General features: G+C 43.6%; 1 protein-coding gene across 1 annotated transcript in view; it reads left to right on the top strand.

Annotated features, from left to right (window-relative positions):
* arih2 (ariadne homolog 2 (Drosophila)) overlaps nt 1-23437 on the top strand; it is a 101249-nt gene extending 77812 nt beyond the window's left edge. The window contains exons 8-15 of the mRNA XM_070895600.1: nt 34-151; nt 5270-5320; nt 5424-5445; nt 7246-7397; nt 8896-9039; nt 14522-14590; nt 18629-18712; nt 21130-23437. Of these exons, the coding sequence (XP_070751701.1) occupies nt 34-151; nt 5270-5320; nt 5424-5445; nt 7246-7397; nt 8896-9039; nt 14522-14590; nt 18629-18712; nt 21130-21207 (718 nt within the window). The 3' untranslated portion in view covers nt 21208-23437. The remainder of the gene's footprint in view (nt 1-33; nt 152-5269; nt 5321-5423; nt 5446-7245; nt 7398-8895; nt 9040-14521; nt 14591-18628; nt 18713-21129) is intronic.
* The last annotated feature ends 263 nt before the right edge of the window (nt 23438-23700 follow it).

The following is a 23700-nucleotide window of genomic DNA, read 5'->3' as shown; positions in this document are numbered from 1 at the left end:
CTTGGATCCTAACCAGCATTTCTTGTTTTGCAGCTTCAAGTGTCGCCAGATGTACCATGCTCCCACTGACTGTACCACTATTAAAAAATGGCTCACCAAATGTGCTGATGACTCGGAGACAGCAAATTACATCAGTGCGCATACAAAAGATGTAAGGAGATACCAATATAGTGCTGTGGCTGTGGTGTTGGTCTAATGACCCAGAGATGTTTGTTTTTTTAAACTCATTCTCCGAGTTTGGGCAAGGCTGGCAATTATTGCCCATCCCTATTTGCCCTGAGAAGGTGGGCCTCCCTCTTGAACCACAGTGGTTTGCTACAACTGAGTAACTTGCTAGGCCACTTCAGAGAACAGGGAAGAGTCAACGACATTGGTGTGGGACCGGAGTCACGTGCAGGTCAGGTTTCCTTCCCTAAAAGGACATTTACGTGGTCACTTCTACTGATACAGCTTTTCACTTTCAAGATTTTAAAAACTGAATGAAAACATTCAAAACTGCTATAGTGGGTCTTGAAATCATGTATTCTGGATTATTAGTTCAGGCTTCTTGATTAGTACTAATAAAAACTGAAAATGCTGGAAATACTCAGCTGGTCGGGCAGCATCAGACGAAAGTCATAGACCTGAAACATTATCTCTATCACTCAATGCTGCCTGACCTGCTGAGTGTTTCCAGCATTGTCTCTTTCTATTTCAGATTTTCAGCATCTGCAGTATTTTGCTTTTGTGCTTCTAACTAGTCCAGTGACATAACCACTAGAACTGCCATAACCAGTACCATGGCAAGTTATGAAATTGAATTCAGTTAATTTCATCTGGTCAATTGTGGGTGGTATCAGAATAAGCAATATGCTTGTTTTATAAACTGATCTAATTCATCGAAAAGGAGTCTCAGCCCTAAGCAGAAAATCTATCGATCTCTGTCTTGAATATACTCCAAAGACTGAGCCTTCACATCCCTCTGAAGAAGTTTCTCCTCATTTCAGTTGTAAATGGCCAACCCCTTATTCTGAGACTGTGACCCCTGGTTCTGGACTCCCCAGCCAGAGGAAACATCCTCTCTACATCGACCTTGTCAAGCCCTATAAGAATGTTGTATGTTTCAATGAGATCAACTCTCATTCATCTAAACTCTGGAGAATATAGGCCTAGTCTACTCAATCTCTCGTCATAGGACAATCCTCCCATCCCATTGGATATGGGGACAGTGCAGGAAAGTGGAGTTGAGGTAGAAGATCATAGAAGCATAGAAAATAGGTGCAGGAGTAGGCCATTCAGCCCTTCGAGCCTGCACCACCATTCAATAAGATCATGGCTGATCATTCACCTCAGTACCCCGTTCCTGCTTTCTCTCCATACACCTTGATCCCTTTAGCCGTAAGGGCCATATCTAATTCATAGCTCTCTTGAATATATCTAATGAACTGGCATCAACAACTCTCTGCGGTAGAGAATTCCACAGGTTATCAACTCTCTGAGTGAAGAAGTTTCTCCTCATCTCAGTCCTAAATGGCTTGCCCCTTATCCTTAGACTGTGATCCATGATTCTGGCCTTCCCCAACATTGGGAACATTCTTCTTGTATCTAACCTGTCCAGTCCCATCAGAATTTTATATGTTTCTGTGAGATCCCTTCTCATTCTTCTAAACTCCAGTGAATACAGGCCCAGTCGATCCAGTCTCTCCTCATATGTCAGTCCTGCCATCTTGGGAATCAGTCTGGTGAACCTTCGCTGCACTCTCTTGATAGCAAGAATGTCCTTCCTCAGATTAGGAGACCAAAACTGAACACACTATTCCAGGTGAGGCCTCACTAAGGCCTTGTACAACTGCAGTAAGACCTCCCTGCTCCTATACTCAAATCCCCTAGCTCCGAAGGCCAACATGCCATTTGCCGCCTTCACCGCCTGCTGTACCTGCATGCCAACTTTCAATGACTGATGTACCCTGACACACAGGTCTTGTTGCACCTTCCCATTTACTAATCTGTCACCATTCAGATAATATTCTGTCTTCATGTTTTTGCCACCAAAGTGGATAACCTCACATTTATCCACATTATACTGCATCTGCCATGCATTTGCCCACTCACCTAACCTGTCCAAGTCACCCTGCAGCCTCTTAGCATCCTCCTCACAGCTCACACCGCCACCCAGCTTAGTGTCATCTGCAAACTTGCCAGGATCTTATTGAATGGCGGAGCAGGCTCGAGGGGCTGAATGGCCTACTCCTGCTCCTAATTCTTATGTTCTAAAGGGGCGGTGCAGGGCCCCAAAAAATTATAAGCAACATTGGTACAGGGTCCTTTCTCTTTCTCTCCACCCCTGCCCTCCCCAATATTACTTCCTCAAGGTCATTGTTAATTCTCTTTTTGGTGCCTTTTTCCTGGAAGAAATGGGGAACTCTCTGCCTGGGAATTTGAAGAGGTTAATTCCCCCCCCCCCACACACAATGATGTGACACATTACTAATTCAAACTGATAACACATTCTGACCACAGTTCTAGTTTTTAATGGGAAGTTATTTTCTTGTGTAAACTGAAGTTTGGGAATTTGGCTGTGGTACACTCTTAGACTTTTATTCCTGGGGGTCTCTGGCAACAATCTCATGCTGCTTTCAGCAGAATGTTTACTGCGATACATCCAGCACCTGGAATAAACTAAATACAATAGGTGCTGCTCCACACTGCAGCTGCAGTTTGCATTATCCACAGGATGCGCTGCAACAACTCACCAATCTCGCTTTAGCAGCCCCTCTCTGCTACTTTACCTGTACCACCAAGGAGAACAAGAACAGTTCTGACGGGGGTGGGGGGGGGGGGGGGTCACCATCTTCTGCAAGTTCCCTTCCCAAGTCATGCATACCATCCTGACCGGGACATGCATTACTGCTCTTTTAACATCACGGTATAAAAATACTGCAGTTTTCTACCCAACGCTCATCAACCGAACATCAACATAGTCTCAGCCGTGGCTCAGGGGGGTAGCACTCTCATCTCTGAGTCCCACTCCAGATACTTGAGCACAAAATCTAGGCTCACATTCCAGTGCAGTACTGAGGGACTGCTGCACTCAGAGCTGCTGTCCTTCGGGATGAGATGTTAAACCGAGGTCCCATCTGCACTCTCCGGTGGGCGTAAAAGATTCCAAGGCACTATTTCAAAGAAGAGCCGGTGTCCTGGACAATATTTATCACTCCGTCAACATCACTAAGAAAAAAAACATGATCTGGTCATTATCACGTTGCTGTTTGTGGGAGCTTGCTGTAAGCAAATTGGCTGCCGTGTTTCCTACAGTACAACAGTGACTATACTTTTAAAATGCCCCATTCGCTGTAAAGCTTTTTGAGACGTCCTATTAGATGTGAAAGGTGTTGTATAAATGCAAGGTTTTTTTTATCATCACATGGGCTGCAGTGGTTCAAGAATGCGTCCCAACGCCACTTTTTGAAGGCAATCGGGGATGGGCAGTAAATGCTGCTGCTGATGTCCCGAGATCTAAAATAAAATAATGCCAATGGTTTAGTTTGGTTGTGAAGTAGCTCCGTGCTGGAGGTAGAATGCTAATGAATATTATATTGCTGGTGAAATCATTGTAGATGTTGGAATCTATGTTGCACCTACTGCAGTTCTTGTGGAACTCTGGATTCTACTGTATCATCGTTCTAACCATAACTCGAGGATTTATGTCCAAACTGGGGCAGGGATCAAAACTGTATACTCAGCAAGGATAAGCATTTAGGGAAATAATCAGTCAGAACAACTTTTTGCAAAATGTTTTGTTAGGTCAATGTTCTTTGGTACTCTTTTTATTTGCCCGATCTTAAGATTTTATTTGTATAGTTAAACTATTGAGACTGCAGTTAAGGACTAACCAACTTTAGTGCCTTCATTACAGGGATAAAAGTCAATCATTGACAATCGCTCTCCAATAAAAGGCCACTAAAGTCAGTCTTCCCATATTTTACAATTGCCGTACTTGGATCTAGATTTGTACCAATGTCTGTTTTATAGATACTTCAATCTTCTGAGATGACTTAATGTTAATATCTGATACTTGTGCTGCCATGGCGATTTTTGAAGTAAAGCTGTACTGCCTTGCTTTCCATCACTAATACATTCATAGGACAAATCCATGTCTTTTGTCTGGCGTAGTGTTCAATCCCTAATGCTGCATTCCCAAGTCACCTCCATTTTCCAATTATGGTTTTAAAGGGCTTTGCTTAGCTATTAGCATTCTTCCCCCTGAGCTGGAAGGTTGAGGGTTCCAGCCACATTCCAGGACCTGTGCACATAATCTCGGCTGACACTTCAGTGCAGTACTGAGGGAATGATAAATTATCAGAGGTCCCCTTTTACAAATGAGACTTTGAACTGGTGAATGTAAAAGATCTCATGGCACTCGTCGATGAGCAGGTAATTCTGGTGTCCTGACTATCATTACTTTCTCCGTGTGTACCAAAGGGCATTAAATGCATTTGAGACTACTGAAAACCATCAAAAGAAATAATATGCAATGGATTACAGAAAAATATTCATGCAGGAGATTTTTTTTCTTCCTCCTAAAGCCACTTCCTGCAATGCATCATTCAGGACAACTGCAGACCCAACACCCAGATATTTGCCAGTGCTCTTTCACAGTTCACTGCGAGGAGGTACAAGAGGAGTATGGACTAATGGGCTTTTCAGTTTTTCCTTTATCTGTGTTTACAAGTACCTCAACCAACACCACCAACATACATTCATTCCTGAGCATGTACCAAAGGGCATTACAAATTATTTCTGTTGAAACCCATTAATATCCTTTTGGTGCAGGTCAAACTGCACTAGATTTACCCGTCAATTTACGCCATAACCAATGTTCTCTTCCCCTCCCCGCAGCAAATTTAAAGACGCGTGCAGGGGAGTGTGGGGGCAGGGGAATTAGAGGGAGCAGATTAACAAATGATGCAATGCAACAAATGTTAAAGGTTAATCACTGGTACATCTGAAATAAGTTAAAACCTCTGGGTTAATGGTGTCTGGTATCTACTGTTCATTAGCTCCCTTGCATTGTTGGGATGCGTAACCCCTCCAGGGTAGCTCTCTGACGTTGGTATTCACAGGTCAAGTTCAAAGAATCAACAAAAATGGAAAACTAATCCATGAGAATGCCAGTTTATCACACTTTGTGATGTTTTTGTTATAGGTGCTGCTGATGGTAAAACTTTAGTGCATTAACCTGCTACGGAGATACTTTTTCTAATTGCTTATTTGTTTTAAAATCTTGCAGTGTCCAAAGTGCAATATTTGCATTGAGAAGAATGGAGGGTGCAATCACATGGTGAGAGAATGATGGATGCATTATTCATTGTTTTTATAGATTTTCCATTGTGCTGATTGCCCTGTTTTATTACTGATCCTCGATTTCTGTTTCTCTCTTTCAGCAATGCTCAAAATGCAAGCACGGTGAGTAATGAAAAATGCAAATAATATGAAAGGTTACGTTTTACACTGCTTTGGGAGTGCGTATCTTGAAACTGCACACCCTCAGTCAGTGATTTTTCATTGATGAAAAGCATGGGCTGAGTTTGCAATTCCTCAGTGTGCCTTGGGAGCACAGAAGCAGACATCTTGCCCTTTACTATCTACAACATACATTTGTCACTTGAAAATGGTAATTTTTGTGGACTGATACTTCAGTGCAGTACTAAGGAAGCGATAAATTATCGGAGTTGCCGTTTTGCAAATGAGACCATAATCTGATGGATGCCAAACATCTTGTGGCACTATTCGATAGATTCTGGTGTCCTGGCCAGCATTCATTCATTGCTGAGCATATACCAAAGGGCATTACTGATCCAGTCCTATTTTATTGCATTTAATATTGATGCAATCTATGGTTCATAGGTTCCCTTGATTCTATTTTTATTCTAACATTCTCACTACATAATTTTCTAGACATGGTGGAAAAGTACAGTGTACGTTTTTGAAAGTTTTATCTTGAAGGGTTAATCAAAGGGGGAACTAAACTAGCACAGGTCGTCGGATGGACCAAGAGCTGCTACTGTAAAACCCACCCTGTTTGTATTGTGCTACTCTGAAGATGGCATGAACCAGGGTCTTAGAATTACACCATCAACATGCATTTATATAGTGCTGTTAATGTAAGAAACTGTCCCATTTCGGCCCATCCTGTCTGCTGGCCGAAAAACAGCTATCCAACCTAATCCCACTTTCCAGCTCTTGGTCCATAACCTTGTAGGTTATAGCACTTCAATTGCATATCCAAGTAAAATGGACGTTAACTTGTTTAAAATAAATGGACTAGTTGAAAAAGTATATGTTTACAATATGCCCCATGGTGTTGTACACAGGGAGTCAAGACCAAGTGCAGTCTCTTCAGGTGATGAAAGGGTTTAAGGCTGGGGAATAAGTAGGCCAAGGCTTATGTAATTCAGTTCCCCTATTAAAGTCACACATTGCCTTTATAGGTTCTCATGCCCACATTTAGGATGGAAGCTGTCAATATAGACTACTCCCCCTGTAATTCCACCCTATTAGCAGTGATGGTGCAGAGGCAGTGTCCATTTTAAACATGGACATAGGAACTTCTAATGAATAACATTGACAACAAGTGTCGAAAAAGTTGACGTTGAGCGTAGTGTGTTTGCAGAGCGAAGATTTTTAATGCATCGCAGGTAGGATTATTTTCTTCTTCCCTGCTTTCACTCAGAGGGTTGTGAATCTTTGGAATTCTTTACCCCAAAGGGCTTTGGATGTTCAGTTGTTGAGTATATTCAAGGCTGTACTAGACAGATTTTTGGACTCTAGGGGAATCTAATGATATGGGGATCGGGCGGGTAAGTCGAGTTGAAGTTGAAGCTCAGCCATGATCTTATTGAATGGCGGAGCAGGCTCGAGGAGCCATTTGGCCGATTCCTGCTCCTAATTCTTGCGTTCTTAACAGTGCAGAAGTGCTGAGAACTATTGTGTGTCCCTACCACTGCCCTGACTATTTTAGCTAATAGATTGAACCAAGGACCTTCCTGTTCTGCATGTTCCTCCCAGGGCAGTGCATTTAGCAATTGGACCAGGTAGAGAGTGATTTTTGGGATATCCTTAGAGTTGGAGCTTAAAGGAGCGTCGAACTTTAATGTCATAGTTCTCCGGAGGGGTAAAAATTTCAGGGCCAGCCACTTGATTATGTAATGTTGAAATTTACCAAGCCAAACTCTCCATTTCATAATTCTGATAATTTCTGTTCAGATTTCTGCTGGATGTGTCTGGGAGACTGGAAGACACATGGCAGTGAGTACTACGAGTGCAGTCGGTACAAGGAGAATCCCGACATTGTGAACCAGAGCCAGCAGGCACAGGCTAGGGAAGCCTTGAAGAAATACTTGTTCTACTTTGAAAGGGTAAGAGTTAGATTGGCTGGATGGATGTTAGAAAGTACCTTCAGTGTCAGCTGTGACTCAGTGGGTAGCACTCTCACCACTTGAGTCAGAAGGTTGTGGGTTCAAGTCTCACACCAGGAACTTGAGCACATAAACCTAGGCTGACATGCTCAGTGCAGTGTTGAGGGAGTGGTGCACTGTCGGAGGTGCTGTCTTTCGGATGAGGCGTTAAACCGAGGCCCTACCTGCTCTCTCAGGTGGGTGTAAAAGATCCCACTGCACTATTTCAAAGAAGAACAGGGAAGTTATACCCAGTGTCCTAGCTAATATTTATTTCTCAATCAACTTCACCAAAATAGATTATCTTGCCATTATCACATTGCTGTTTGTGGGAGTTTGCTGTGTGCAAATTGACTGCTGCGTTTCCTACGTTACAACAGTGACTACACTTCAAAAGTACTTCATTGGCTTTAAAGCGCTTTGGGATATCCCGAGGTTGTGAAAGACGTTATATAAATGCAAGACTCTTTCTTCTCTCCTGAAGGTGTCGACACTTGCTGGTTAAAGTCCCATGGTGCCAGCAGCCTCCATTAGCCATTGATCACATGTAGTTTCAGGTTGTGATTGTAGGCGGTTTAACTTAGGGAGCCTTGCAGCCATGCCTGACCCTGTTCTCTTCCCACTCGCTCACTCATTCACCCTCACTCCTGCTTATTCTTCGATGATCTTTTTTCGTACGGCAGTAGCGATAAACAAATTAAATATTGATATCCAAGTCAGATATCCAGGCCAAAGCTTCTGGTAAAACCGGGTGGATATCTTGTAGACTGCCTGTGATTTTCCTCTGAGGCCAGTGTCAATGATGTGCTCCAGGGTCTGATTTGGAGCGCTGCAGTTGCATGATAGGGATGCTTTAATGGGGATGCTGAATTAAGAGGCAGGAGTTTGAATCCCAATCCTGTGGAAGATGAAGTGTTGAGCATGGAATTTCCTTATAGTCTATGAAATAGGAGCAGGAGTGGGTCATACGGCCCCATGAGCCTGTTCCGCCATTTAGAAAGATCATGGTTGATCTTTGACCTCAACTCCACTTGCTCGCCTGATCCCATATCCTTTGATTCCCTTAATATCCAAAAATCTATCTATCTATCTTAGCCTTGAATATACACAGCTACTGAGGATCCGCAGCCCTCTGGGGTAGAGAATTCCAAAGATTCACCATCTTCTGAGAGAAGAAATTTCTTCTCATCTCAGTCCTAAATGGTCGACCCTTATCCTCAGACTATAACCCCGAGTTCTAGACTCTGCATCCAGGGGAAACAGTCTCCCAGGATCTACCCCGTCAAGCCTCTTATTCCTCATTGTTGTCGATGTCATTTCTGGAAGGAAGGACTATAAATCCAGTGATGATCTAGGGTCCTTTCACTGTCATGGGCATTTTTTTTCTCCCCAAGGGAGGTGGGGTGTTAGAAGTGCAAATGAGTTTTACCTTCCCTATTTCTCTCTCTCATCTTTACAGTGGGAAAACCACAATAAGAGCCTGCAGCTAGAAGCACAGACATACCAGCGGATCCAAGAGAAAATCCAGGAGCGAGTTATGAACAATCTGGGAACGTGGATCGATTGGCAGTACTTACAGAATGCTGCCAAGCTCCTTGCCAAGGTATTTAGTGCTCCCTGAGTTGCTTGCCCCCACACGAGCAAAACTAGGACACTCGGCTAGTTGTGGGCTAGGCCGAGTACGAAGTGTCCATGAAAACACCAGTCAATCCTGAGTTAATGAGGTTGCTGCAGTTGTTCCAGTGCGTTGCTTTTGTTCACTACAATTTCAAACTTAAATTATGGAGTCTCCTATTGAAACCGCCCAATCAAAAAATAATTAGGGAGGCTTTAACCCCAGGTTCCCCCTATCTCGATAACTACCTCCAGCCCTTTGAGCTCTCGCCGCTCCTCCAATTCTGGCCTTTTGCACAATTGGTAGACTGATGAAAATCAGGGATGCGTAAGAGGCCAGAATTGGAGGAACGCAGAGATCTTGGAGGGTTGTAGGGCTGGAGGAGCCAACAGAGATAGGGAGAACCTGGGTTAAAGCCTCCCTAATTCCTATTAACTGCCTGGGACCTAAGCGCAGAAAATTCTCTCCCTGAACCTCTCCGCCTCTCCCACCTCCTTTAAGATGCTCATGAAAGCCTACCCCTTTGACCAAGCTTTTGGTGCTAATGTCTCCTAGTGTGGCTCGGTGTCAAATTTTGATAACACACCAGTAAAGCACCGTCGGAATATTTACTATGTTACATAAATGCAAGTTCTTTAATTCACGGTCTAGAGGGTAAATGCACTGCCCCGTCTGCTAATCAGTCATACACACCAAGGCTTTCCAGGTTTAGAATTCCGATGTATTCTGAGTTGCCCTTGGCTAAGGTTCTTATTGGTTATCTGGTGACCTCTGTTGGAATGTTCCTGTGTGCAGGCATCTGGTGACCACAGAATCAGCGGCGAACACTCGACAATTAGATTGTGACTGTAGATGTTGCAGTAAGGAGATCTTAACCCCATGTTTGGGCTGGATTACAGCCCAGTTTAAAGGTATGAGAAAAGGCATTTCTAACACAGTGGAGTCTTGTGCCCTGGGAATTGATCATAGTAAGTGCCATTTGGCCCATCAAGCTCATCCCTTCCTTCCCCCATCGGAGCATTTTTTGTGGTGCTGCTCTCGGTGGGTCGGAACGTACTCTGTTTTGGAAGGATTGGAACATTTTACCATGTAAGTTGCGAATATTATTCTGCTGCTTGGATAGTTTTACATAGTAGTAACTGTCTTTTAAATGACTCCAGAAAAAAATTAGAATTAGTCATTATGATTTCCTGAGTATTCATTACTATGAAATTAAAGAGGACAAGTCCTACCAATAGATGTCACTTGTTTGGTTTCTAAGTACTGAATGCCAATGTTTAAGTATGGCGAAGGTTGAAGGGTTCTTGTTAAATTTATCGTCGCTTGTTGCTCCAGTTGATTGGGTTGTGCTTTCCTGTGGCGGGCAGGGATAATAACGGGGATGATTCCTACTTGCTGTCCACTAACCCCTAATAGGAAGTACGTGGGCTGTGGGTGTGGACAGGATCGAGCCTGCTTGTTGTAGCCATGTGGTTAAATAGCTTGTCGACACATACTGTCTAGACTGAAAAACAGCCATTTGGACAAAGTACTGGAGGGCTGCCTCCACTTGTGGAATATCCCTTAGCATGAGTCACTGACTCTGGGGGGGTGGGTGGGGGGGGGCGGTGCAGTTTGAGTGGGTGGGAGAGGGAAAGCATGGAGCACCTCTGTGAACCTGGGCTGGGCAATAGAAAAAAATGTTTTGCGAATGTTGGAGGGAAGATTTCTCTTTTTCTGAGGTCACTGACCTGTATCTTGTGCTCAAAAGAAATGCAGCCAGTAATACTGTGCATTCTTGCCATCGTATGTTGAATGAGGCCATTATACGTCATCTATTCTGGGAAGGCTGATGTAATTGTGGCTGGCTTGCCATCTTTAACTGTTAAAACCTCTCAAGATGACTTAGAATCATAAAAATATACAGCACAGAAGGAGGCCATTTCAGCCCATCATGTCCAACATAATCCTACCTTTCCAGCTCTTGATCCGTAGTCCTGTAGGTCACGGCACTTCAAGTACACATCCAAGCCCTTTTTAAATGTGATGAGGGTTTCTGCCTCTACCACCCTTTCAGGCAGAGAGTTCCAGACCCCCACCACCCTCTGAGTGAAGAGATTTTCCCTCGTATCTCCTCCAATCCTCCGACCGATTACGTTAAATTTACGCAGTTTTGAATTTACATTCACTGGCTAACGCTCCACAGTCAGTCAGTTATTTTTGTGATCGCATCCACAGAGCTACAGCTGGCTGCAATTTCACCCACCCACCCACTCACTGAAGCCACAGCATCCCTTTAGTGGTGCGAATGAAATGGAGCAGTTGGATTTCTTCTGAGACGTGGTTTCAAATATATTTCATGTTTTTTTTTGTCAGTCAGCAAGCAATAATTGTTGTTCACCCGTGAATCTTCCACGGCACTGCTCTCGGTGTGTCGGAGGATATCCTGGTTTGCAAGGACAGGAGCATTATACCATGAATATTCTGCTGCTTCAGTGAAGCTGTTTGTAACTCGTGTGTCATAAGAACATAAGAAATAGGAGCAGGAGTAGGCCATTCGGCCCCTTTGAGCCTGCTCCACCATTCAATAAGATCACGGCTGATCTTCTACCTCAGCTCCACCTCCTGCACTATCCCCATATTCCTTGATTCTGTCGGGTCGAACGGTCTGATTGCTGTTGAGGAACATCCAGTGGTCAGTTGCAGGCTACGTGTTCCTGTGCAGAGGCTGAAGTCAATTAACAGATAGTTCCGGCTCCAATTTCTTAGTAGATTGGCAGGTGCTTGTAAATTCTCAACTACTCCCGAAGATCAGGGAAAACATTACAGAAAATTACTTGACTTCTTTCTCTTTTTCTTCTTCTTTTTTTCTAAAGTGACAAATTTGCATGTGCAACACCTGGGTGGTGGAGCAGGCTCGAGGGGCCGTGTGGCCTACCTTTTATTTTATTTATTTGTTCACGGGATATGGGCGTCGATGGCAAGGCCAGCATTTATTGCCCATCCCGAATTATCCTTGAGAAGGTGCTGGTGAGCCGCCGCCTTGAACCTCTGCAGTCTGTATGGTGAAGGTTCTCCCATAGTGCTGACTTTGTTGTAGTGGTTTTGGCAGTTAAGAGTCACAGAAACATAGAAAATAGGTGCAGGAGTATGCCATTCAGTCCTTCGAGCCTGCACCACCATTCAATAAGATCATGGCTGATCATTCCCAGCACCCCTTTCCTGCTTTCTCTCCATACCCCTTGATCCCCTTAACCGTAAGGACCATATCTAACTCCCACTTGAATATATCCAATGAACTGGCATCAACAACTCTCTGCGGCAGGGAATTTCGCAGGTTAACAACACTCTGGAGTGAAGAAGTTCCTCTTCATCTCAGTCCTAAATGGCCTACCCCTTATCCTAAGACTGTGTCCCCTGGTTCTGGATTTCCCCAACATCGGGAACAATCTACCCGCATCTAACCTGTCCCGTCCTGTCAGAATCTTGTATGTTTCTATGAGATCCCCCCTCATCCTTCTAAACTCCAATGCATAAAAGCCCAGTTGATCCAGTCTCTCCTCATATGTCAGTCCGGCCATCCCGGGATTCAGTCTGGTGAACCTTCGCTGCACTCCCTCAATAGCAAGAACGTCCTTCCTCAGATTAGGAGACCAAAATTGAACACCATATTCCAGGTGAGGCCTCACCAGGGCCCTGTACAACTACAATAAGACCTCCCTGCTCCTATACTCAAATCCCCTCGCTATGAAGGCCAACATACCATTTGCCTTCTTTATCGCCTGCTGCACCTGTATGCCAACTTTCAGTGACTGATGAACCATGACACCCAGGTCTCGTTGCACCTCCCCTTTTCCTTCTCTGCCACCATTCAGATAATCTGTCTTCGCATTTTTGCACCCAAACTGGATAACCTCACATTTATCCACATTATACTGCATCTGCCATGCATTTGCCCACTCACCTAACCTGTCCAAGTCACCCTGCAGCCTCTTCGCGTCCCCCTCACAGCTCACACCGCCACCCAGTTTAGTGTCATCTGCAAACTTGGAGATATTACACTCAATTCCCTCATCCAAATCATTGATGTATATTGTAGTGGGATCCCAGCACTGAGCCCTGCGGCACTCCACTAGTCACTGTCTGCCATTCTGAAAAGGACCCGTTTATCTCGACTCTCTGCTTCCTGTCTGCCAACCAGTTCTTTATCCACGTCAGTATATTACCCCCAATACCTTGTGCTTTGATTTTGCACAACAATCTCTTGTGTGGGACCTTGTCAAAAGCCTTTTGAAAGTCCAAATACACCACATCCACTGGTTTTCCCTTGTCCACTCTACTAGTTACATCCTCAAAAAATTCCAGAAGGTTTGTCAATCATCATTTCCCTTTCATAAATCCATGCTGACTTCGACTGATCCTGTCGCTGCTTTCCAAATGCGCTGTTATTTCATCCTTAATAATTGATTCCAACATTTTCCCCACCACTGATGTCAACCACATTGCTGTGTGGATCTGGATTCACATACCGGCCAGAGCGCTTAATGGTGACAGATTTCCTTTCCTAAAGGACATTAGTGAACCAGCTGGGTTTTTCCGACAATGCGGTAGTTTCATGGTTATCATTGATACTAGATTTATTTAAATAACTGAATTTAAATCCCCCCCAGCTGGGATTTGAACTCTCGTCTCTGGATTACTAGTCCAGTAACATAACCACTATGCTCCTGTATCTCAACTGCTCCTAATTCGTATGTTCTTATAACCACAGATTATATCAATAACATTTTTTTAGAACTTTATAAAATGTGGTTTTCAGCCATGGAACTCCTACACCTATAAGTCGATTGGCAGATGTCTTTCTGTTGACAATACAGGTCTTCCTCCCTCCTGCGCCCCCAGGTGTATTCTCCAGTTGATCGTTTTTGAGTTTTTTCTGCACCATCCTGCCTGACTGGATGAGCTGATCTTAAATTTCCACTGAGCCTGTCTGAGTAAGTCTAGTATCAGTAATGATAACCATAAAAGCAAGTATCAGTAATGATAACCATGAAACTACTGGATTGTTGGAAAAACCATCTGGCTCATTAAGGAAATCTGTCATGCTCACCCGGTGTGGGCCTATATGTGACCCCAGACCTACAGCAATGTGGTTGACTCTTAATTACCCTCTGAAATGGCCTAGTAAGCCACTCAAGTTAAGGGCAGTTAGGGATTGCCAATAAATGCCAGCAACACTCACATCCCGTGAATGAATTACAAAAAAAAATGTTTTACAGCAAAGAAGTTGGCCCTTCTGTCCATCATACTTGCACCAGTTCTCAGTGCTATCTTGGTGATACTGAGAGAAATAAATAATTTTTATTTTCTCTTTTTTTCCCCCCCCCCCCAAAAAAAATATGAACTGCTTTTTCTTACTAAATTCACTGTAAATTAACCTTTTAACATACAACTTCTACAATCATTTTCATTTTTGTTTTCCTTTCTATAGTGTCGTTACACTTTGCAGTATACGTATCCATATGCGTACTATATGGAATCTGGGCCCAGGAAGAAACTGGTAAGAGCTTTTCACAGACACCTTTTGAACCTATCTAAATAACAAACCGTAATTGTCCAAGAATGTAATTTAGCAACTTGTGGAGCACAGGCCCTTTCGCTTTTAGATGCAATCCATAAACTGTGTTTCAATGATTTGGTCCATCCTGTTTGAGGTACAGGAGTTTTGTGATACCTGGTCCGTACCATGTGGCTGTGAATGGGTTGCAGCCGTTGCACTGGTTACAAAAACAAGAACACCGAAGTACAGAATTGTAGTATAAACAGAAAATGATGGAAATACTCAACAGGCCAGGCAGCAGCTCTGGAGAGAAAAGCAGAGTTTGCAATGTTTCAGGTCGATGACCCTTCGTCCAAACCTAAACTCCAAGCTGCCTGACCTGCTGAGTATTTCTGTTTATATTTCAGATTTCCAGCATTCACAGCATTTTGACTTTGTATTGCAGCATTTTAGTACTATGCTATTCAAAACATTTTGTCCTAAAAAGCTGATAAAATGTATTTACCTTGGCAGTGGGACTGGGAACTTTCAGTCATAGAAAAAAAATTTATGCTGCGTTCGCTGAGCTCTCCGACTGAAGTGTACGGGCTTGTACAAAAAATTTATGTTTGTGAGGTAACCGATATGGTGTCATAATAATGGCTTCTCAGTTGGATGCTTTATGATGTAATTTAAATATAAAATATAAGGCATTTAAAAGTAGCAGAGGATCAGAAGAAAAAATGAAATCAAACTCAATGGAGTAGGAAAATAAGTGGAGGGGGAGAAAATAGCCCTGTAATCATTCCACCATACTAAAATGTCAGACAGGAAAAGATCAGCTAGTCAATCCAGCCTGTTCCTTATAGTTGTGATGCATTGCATCACGATTCAGATACTCCCTATCCACCAGAAGCCATTAATCTCCTGGGCGATGCGGAAAAAACAGGAAAATTCCACTCTGTTCCCCGAGGTGATTGAAATTAGTCCAGGAAACCAGATTGAGCATGAACAATATTTCTTGGCACCTACAGCGTGATCTCGAGCCCAGTCAGAAACCGGTCCAGCTGTCTTGAAGGTATACAACACTCGTTGCACGAACCAGCAACTGTCCTTTGCGAAAAGAACAGCAGTCTAACAGTTAACATAGGTCTACTCGTGCTTAACTTACAAATGTCACCCCTGGTCCTTCCCCAACCTATCAAATTGAAATCATTTGTCAATGTGAGCACAATAAAGTCCATTCATTATTTTAATTGACCTCAATCTAATCGGCCCTGAGTTTCCGCATCACCGAAGGAATCAGGACACTAGTGGAGAAATTGATGGTGTTCCTTATTTTCTTGCAAAGTGTAATTGCAAGAATTTTTAGAAACAGGCAAATGCCATTTGGTCCAACAAGTATGTTTTTGATAGACTTGACCTTCTCACCATGTCCATCAATCGCTTCTCTTCAGAAACTCAACTAATTATATGTTGAACCCATTAACACTGCCCACGTCAAAGGTCCTCCCTGGTAACTGGCGCTATAGCTCTATTTTGGGTAAAAAGGCCCAGCCTGACATCCTTTCTCCAAGCCATCTAATTTTTACCTCTGTCCCTGGGAATTGAGCAAAGTGATGATTTCTTTCCCAAACGGGTCCGATAGTTTTCTTTCAGCTCTTGGTCTTGACTGATCGGGAGAAGGTGGTTTTGATCCCGGGAGCTGTACCTCACTACCCAAATGTCCACAAATTTCTGCCGATGGAAAATGCCAATATAGTAAAATGAAACTTGGAAAAAGGTAAAGGCCATTCGCACAGCTTTCCTTGCGCTCCCGCACACTTGCACCCACCCTCCTCCTCTAGCACAGCATCCCCCTCTCTCACACCCAGCCACCCACCCTCGCCCACCCACGCGCCCGTCCACCCTCCCCCGCGCCCAAGCCCACCCTCCCTCGCGCACATCTTCCCTCCCGCTTGTGCGCATTTTCTTTTTAAAGGTATCAGTTGACCCAGAATTAACCACTTTTACTGGTAGCATGTAACATTACCTTGCATGTGAAGCTAACATGCTTTGAATCTCACTCGGCTTGTGAATTTTGTCACTGCGCTAGCAAGTTCCTGTGTCCATTTTCAAACTAAATAACCTGTAAGCTTTTACCTTGTGATCTGCTGTATGTGGTCTCAAAGCTGATTTTGTTTCCTTCTATCTGGTAAAGTACAGGTTGGTTATGTGGCTTTGTCGGCTCCTGCTGTCTGTGTGCCACGCATTCTAGGCCACTGTAGCAGAGGGGCATTGATTTCTAACAACAGGACAGACTGTTAGTGATGAAGGAGCCGTTACTCATTTGATAAGAGTCTCCCTATGAATTGCATATATCTGTACAAATGCCACACCAGACTTAATAGATGCATTTTTTCTTGTTTTATGCACCGTATCATTTTTGTGCATGTACTTACTATCGAAGGCAGGTTTGTGGGAAACTACCCTCTGTTGAACTCCAGCTCAAATATCTTAAGAAATACAAAAATGTGTATAATTTTTAATTTAAAAGATTTTCTTAACCCAACAATGACCAACCATTTTAGGTCCATTTATCTCCAGTCTGCTTCCATACTGGTAGTGGAAAGGCGGGTCTACCTGTGTCCTGAGATGGATTTATTTAATGGGGTTTGTGACTGACCCATTGGGAGCTATTCCAGAGCTGTCAGACGCTAGGGAAATGTATTATTACCAAGGGTTTTTTTTTTAAAAACAAAGTTGGACACTTTGGTAAGAGCATAAGAATTAGGAGCAGGAGTAGGCCATTCGGCCCCTCGAGCCTGCTCCGCCATTCAGTAAGATCATGGATGATCCTCTACCTCAACTCCACTTTCCTGCACTATTCCTATATCCCTTGATTCCCTTAATATTCAAAAAATCTGTCGATCTCCGTCTTGAATATACTCGAAGACTGAGCCTCCACAGCCCTCTGGAGTAGGGAATTCCAAAAATTCACCACCCTCTGAGTGAAGAAATTTCTCCTCATCTCAGACCTAAATGACCGACCCCTTATTCTGAGACTGTGACCCCTGTTTCTAGACTCCCCAGCCAGAGGAAACATCCTCCCTGCATCTACCCTGTCAAACCTTGTAAGAATCTGTAGTAATGTATAGCATCAGAAAGGACCGTTACTGTCCATCAGTATATGGGCGGGGGTGGGGTGGAGATGGAAATACGCCCTCTGGTAACATCCAGACATGTTAATCCTCTTAAGACCTTAAGGATTCTAACAGTTCCTCCTGCTGATCAGACTCTCTGTCAGCATTTCCCCCTTTATCCTCACTGATTCTGGTGCTAATGGGCAGAATGTTCGGACAATTTTGGGCGCCACACTTCAGGAAAGATGTAAAGGGAGGAGGTTGGCCAGGATGTTACCAGGGATAAGTGACTTCGGTTATGAGGAGACGTTGGGAAAAATTATGATTATTCTCCTTGGAACAGAGGTTAAGAGGTGACATAATAGAGGTTGTCAAGATGATGAGAGGTTTTGATAGTGTAGAGAGAGAACAGCTATTCCCTCTGGCGAGTGGGTTAATAACTAGATTTAAAATCATTGGCAAAAGATTGAGATGCGGAGAAATGTTTTCACCCAGGATTGTTGGGATCTGGAACGCTCTACCTGAAAAGGTGGCAGAAACAGATTCCATAAATAACTTTAAAAGGGAGTTGGGTAAGTACTTGAGGATGAGGAGCTTAAGACAAAAAGCGGGGGTGTGGGGCCAATGTTTCCCCTCATTTTGGGGGGGGCCACGCGCCCCCTATAACTGTCTGCGTGCCCCATTCAAAATTCCGCGCAGGCATGGTTTTTCCATTTAAGAGCCAGTTGCACGGGACCCACAGAATGTGGGAACAGTGTGTGGGGCTGAGCAAGACTGCTAAGAGCCAGCACAGCCACGATGGACTGTATGGTCTCCTTCTGTACTGTAAATTTCTTATGGTTCTATGAAATCTGAAAATGGCGGAACAGTAGCGGATTTAACCTCCCTGCCGTGCTGGTTTTGTATCGTTGCTGACTTGAAATGTTGTCTTTTCCAGTTTGAGTACCAGCAAGCACAGCTGGAAGCAGAGATTGAGAACCTGTCCTGGAAGGTGGAGCGAGCAGACAGTTATGACCGAGGGGTAAGCTGTGTATTGAGGTGGATTTGTGTATCTAACTGCTCTCGAGTACAAGATCTGTGTACTTAGAGTAAAAAGTAGTAATAATTTGACATTTACACATGAGAACCCAGTGGTGGAGACACGAACAGTTAAATCATGACCGTGACTCCTTCCGTGTCAGGTTTGTGCAGAAGCTGCAGGAAGTTGAGTAATATGGTTTAAAATAGTGGAAAGGACAAGCAAATAATAGTTTATTTTTTTCAAAAATGTGTAGTATTGATATTGAAGGCAAGATGTGAGGTGTGAGATGGTTTTTCTTGTAAATGATGGAACAGTGAGTGGCACTTCAAACATTTACGAAAAATGTGAATGTGCAAAAGGACTGTTGTAACCTAACTGTTTTTAGTACAGTGTGCGCAATTTGCACTGTTCTGGTGTCTTATTCCCTAACCCTGTAAATCTTGGAGTGTCATCTGCACTCCCCTTCCATCCCTATCGCTTCCCCCAGAAATATCAAGTGTTTGTGCACTGTTGTGTGTATATTATACATGAGGGCCTAAGAAATAGGAGCAGGAGTAGGCCATATGGCCCTTCGAGGCCTGCTCCGCCATTCAATAATATCATGGCTGATCTACCAACATAGAATGATATAGAATCTACAGCACAGAAACAGGCCATTCAACTCCACTTTCCCGCCTTATCCCCGTAACCCTTGATTCTCAGTGTCCAAAAATCGATCGATCTTGGTCTTGAGCATCCACAGCTTTCTGGGGCAGAAAATTTCAAAGATTCCCAATCCTCTGAGTGAAGAAATTCTTCCTCAACTCAGTCCTAAATGGCTGACCCCTTATCCTGCGACTGTGCCCCCTAGTTCGAGAGAGTACCAAAATATACCTGCAAAAAATCCTAGAATTTTGTAGCCTTGGGTATGGCTAGCTAAGTATACATGAGGAGGTCAAAGATTTCTGGCATTTCACATTAATAGAATTAAATAATACACTAAATTTCTCCCGTCCGCTCCCAAATCCCCGAAAATAGAGTTGGGTTAAATTCCAGGATGTACATCGAACACTGCGATTTTTCTGGAGGATTTTTGAATGGAGCAGAACAATTGCTTCTAGCAAGTGGTAGCAGTGTTTCCACCAATCCTAAGAGTGTCACAGAAATTTACGGCACAGAATGAGGCCATTCGGCCTATCGTGTCTGGGCCAGTCGAAAAAGAACAATCCAGCCTAACCCCACTTTCCAGCTCTTGGTCGGTAGCCTTGCTATTTACGACATCTCAGGAGCTTATCCAAGTACTTTTTAAACATGCTGTGGGTTTCTACCTCTACCACCCTTTCAGGTATTGAGTTCCAGACCCCCAACACCCTCTGAGTGAAGAAATTTCCCTTCAAATTGTCTGTAAACCTCCTTCCAATTACTTTAAATCTATGCCCCTGGCTATTGACCTCTTTACTAAGGGAAATAGGTCCTCCTTATCCACTCTATCTCGGCCCCTCATAATTTTAAACACCTCAACTAAACTACCTCAGCCTGTCCAATCTATCTTCACAGCTAAAATTCTCCAGTGCTGGCAACATCCTCACAAATCTCCTCTGTACCCTCTCTAGTGCAATCACATCTTTCCTGTAATATGGTGACCAGAACTGCACGCAGTACCCTCGCTGTGGCCTAACTAGTGTTTTAAAGAAATGCAACGTTTCATTAGAACTATCAGATATTTAAAATTAAAGTATTGAAATAATATGAGAAGTGGGGATCTAAACCAAAATCATTAGCTTTCATTTAACTCAAAAATATTGCTTAGGAGTTGCTGAATTTCACAAACATAAAAATTGAAGATAAGGGAGCCATTCAGCCTGTGTCTGTGCTGCTGCTAGATCCACACGAGAGTTAACTAGTCCCATTGTCCTACCTTTTGTTCACTTAGTTGGTTGCGCGATCACCTGAGCATTGGGAAGCTGTGGGTTCAAGCTCCACTCCAGGACTTGAGCACATGACCTAGGGTGAAACCTCAGTGCCTGGTCAGCTAGCTGTAAATTTAAAGAAGAGTATTTAACACTTCGCCCAATATCCTGGCCAACAATCATCCCTCAACCAGTGTCGCCAAAATAGATTAATTGGGGGCTTACCTCATTTACGGTTTGTGGAACCTTGCTGTGTGCAAAGTGGCTTATGCCTTTGCCTATCGACCTGACTACATTTCAAAAATATAGCGTTTGGGATGTCCTGAGGCTGCGAAAGGTCCATATGAATCCAAGCTCATTTTTCTTCCACTTGAACAACAGGATGTGGGGGGGGGGGGGGGGGCGTTGGGGTTGGGGGGTGGGGTGGGGGCGGTCCAGCATATGTTTTATTCCAGTCTTGTGTTGTGTATCATCTGTTGGAGATGTTTGCCTGTATTTTGACCACCATACTTCTGCTTTGCTTTTCAGGATCTAGAGAATCAAATGCATATAGCAGAACAGAGACGTAGGACACTGCTAAAGGATTTTCATGACACATCAGACTAACGGAGCCCTGTGGATGTGGTGGCACGTTGAAAAAGACGTTGGCTGGGGAAGATGATGAAACATTGTTTTTAGTTCCTTGATTCTTTTTTCATCTGTCGTTCCTTTGGTCCTCTTTTATTATGTTTATTTTTGCCAGAATAGTCAGCGACGCTCGTGCGTGGTTCCATTTATGAGCTGTAATAGTGTTAGACTTTTTTTTAGAAAAAAAGGAATGTATTTCCTTTTCTTAAAAAAAAAGAATATGCATTAACATTGAAAATGGAGGTTCTTTAAAACTTTTAAGAAGTCTGGGTTTTTACAAATACTTTCACGGAGACTGGAAGGATTGCAGAAGCCCCAACTTCCCACCGATTTTTACATTAATGTGTGTTTTCACCAGAACAAAAATATTTTGGGGCATTCGTGGCACAACTGAATTCTAGTGCATACTGGCACCAAGGCACTCTGCTTGGGCCACTGCTGGGAAATGCAGACTGCTTTAAGAAGAAGTCATTTGGGAATGGTTTGGTTTTCTTGCTTTAAACGTGCATTCGTTGCCTGCTTTGGCTGGGAGCAATTTTTTTTGAGTGGGGGGGGGGGGGGGATATGTCAGCAATTGATCTGCACGTTGGTGAAGGTGGTGATCTGTGAACGAGGTGCCGTATACCGTAAGGTGCTTCCTAATGCCTTCTGGACAACGTGGAAAAAGTCCCCTACACTTCTGGTCTGGGGTGAGGGGGGGAAGGCGATAAACAAGTATATGCTGTTACTACCTCCATACCTGGAATAGAACAGCAGCTGGCTTTACACTGCCTTGCTAGGCGGTGAGCTTCGTGAGTTTTTGAAAGGTACTCGACTCGCCCACCCTCAGGTTTGTTCCGACCTTGTTATCCAATCCGCTTCACCAATATTTTTTTTTTAATAGTTTATATTTGTTTATAAAATAGAAAAAAATATAATGAATTGAGATTTTGCTCCTCCCGTCACCTTCTTGTAATGGTTTAGTGATGTACTTGCTATTGGTGAGATGGGGCCCAGGTTGTGTACATGGGTTACCGGGATATCTAATAATGTTTTTATACATTTCATATTTGTCATGCTACCTCGAGTGCCCTCAGCACTCTGATCCACAATGGTAAGAAGAGTGAACTATTATTTTTTTGGAGGGTATTTATGATGTGTATCTGTTTTCTCCCCCCTTCCCCCAGACATTGCAGCTAAGAGGTTGTGTAACTTCTGTAATGTTTTCAACTACTTGTGCTTTTTGCAGCAATAGAACCACTGTATCTTTCAGTACTGATATAAAGTTATTTAATTCCACTTGCTTGCCATTTGTCTGAAACCTTTCCAGACTCCCTTTCCCCCTCGAGGGGCAAGTTCTCATACGTGACGACGTGCTCTGCATCTGTGCTGAATTTGCTTTTTTTTTTTTTTGTTTCGTTTTGATTCCGTTCGCCCTCTGGCTCACCGGTGACGCCCTTCTGAGATGTCAGCTAGCTCACCGGACAATAAGAATATAAGAAATAGAAGCAGGAGTAGGCCATTTGGCCCCTCGAGCCTGCTCTGCCATTCAATAAGATCATGGCTGGTCTGATCTTGGCCTCAACTCCACTTGCCCACTCCTCATAAACCCTTGACTACCTTATCATTCAAAAATCTGTCTATCGCCACCGTAAATATATTCAATGACTTAGCCTCCACAACTCTGGGGTAGAGAATTCCAAAGATTCATGACCCTCTGAGAGAAGAAATTCCTCCACATCTCTGTTTTAAATGGGCGACCGGTAGTTGTGAGATTCCAACTGCTTGCCGAGCTGGCATGTGTCACCATAACCAGCGAGGCTGGCACCGATGCCACCGCGGATCAGCTGCTACAGAGTGTGTGGCAACAGTGATGACTGTCCCCCTCAATTTAATTTTTCCTTCTCCTGATAGCAAGGTGGAGCGCAACAGCCTAAGGAATCAGACCTGTGATTTTCCCTCTCCCTTTTCCCCAATGGCGAGGAACCCCAATTTAGTTCTTTTTGAAAGCAATAAGTCTTTGCTATTTTACAGCATAACTAGTTTTGATAGATTTCAACAATAATTTAATCTTGAGCTTGTTGATGTGCATGCTCAAGGTTTTGCAGTGTTATTGAAAACCACTTGAATGAATTATTACCTTGTAGCTGCTGCCCTCTTATCCCTGGTGTTATCCATATGACTCAGCTCACATTGAATAAATCTAGTAGCCATGTAGAGTAAATCGTAACCCTTCTGTTTCCTGTTTTTATTTTGATTTTAGATTATGCGCTGGAGTAGGGCAAATATCTCAATAAAAACTTGCTGTAGGGCAGGGAAGGTTGTGACTGAAAGTTAGAGTGGCCAACCTCGGTATATTCCTGTGTTTCATCACATGACCTGCCTCCAATCGCCTGCCCCCTCTCCACACTTCCGCCATCGATCGCCTGAGACGTTTACCGTTGCTCTCTTCCCCCCCCCCCACCCCTTTACTGGAAAGTGAATAGACTCTTC

The sequence above is a fragment of the Pristiophorus japonicus genome, chromosome 12 (assembly GCF_044704955.1).
Source record: "Pristiophorus japonicus isolate sPriJap1 chromosome 12, sPriJap1.hap1, whole genome shotgun sequence".
In the NCBI taxonomy this organism is placed as follows: Eukaryota; Metazoa; Chordata; class Chondrichthyes; family Pristiophoridae; genus Pristiophorus; species Pristiophorus japonicus.
This window is presented reverse-complemented; position numbering and strand designations above follow the sequence as displayed.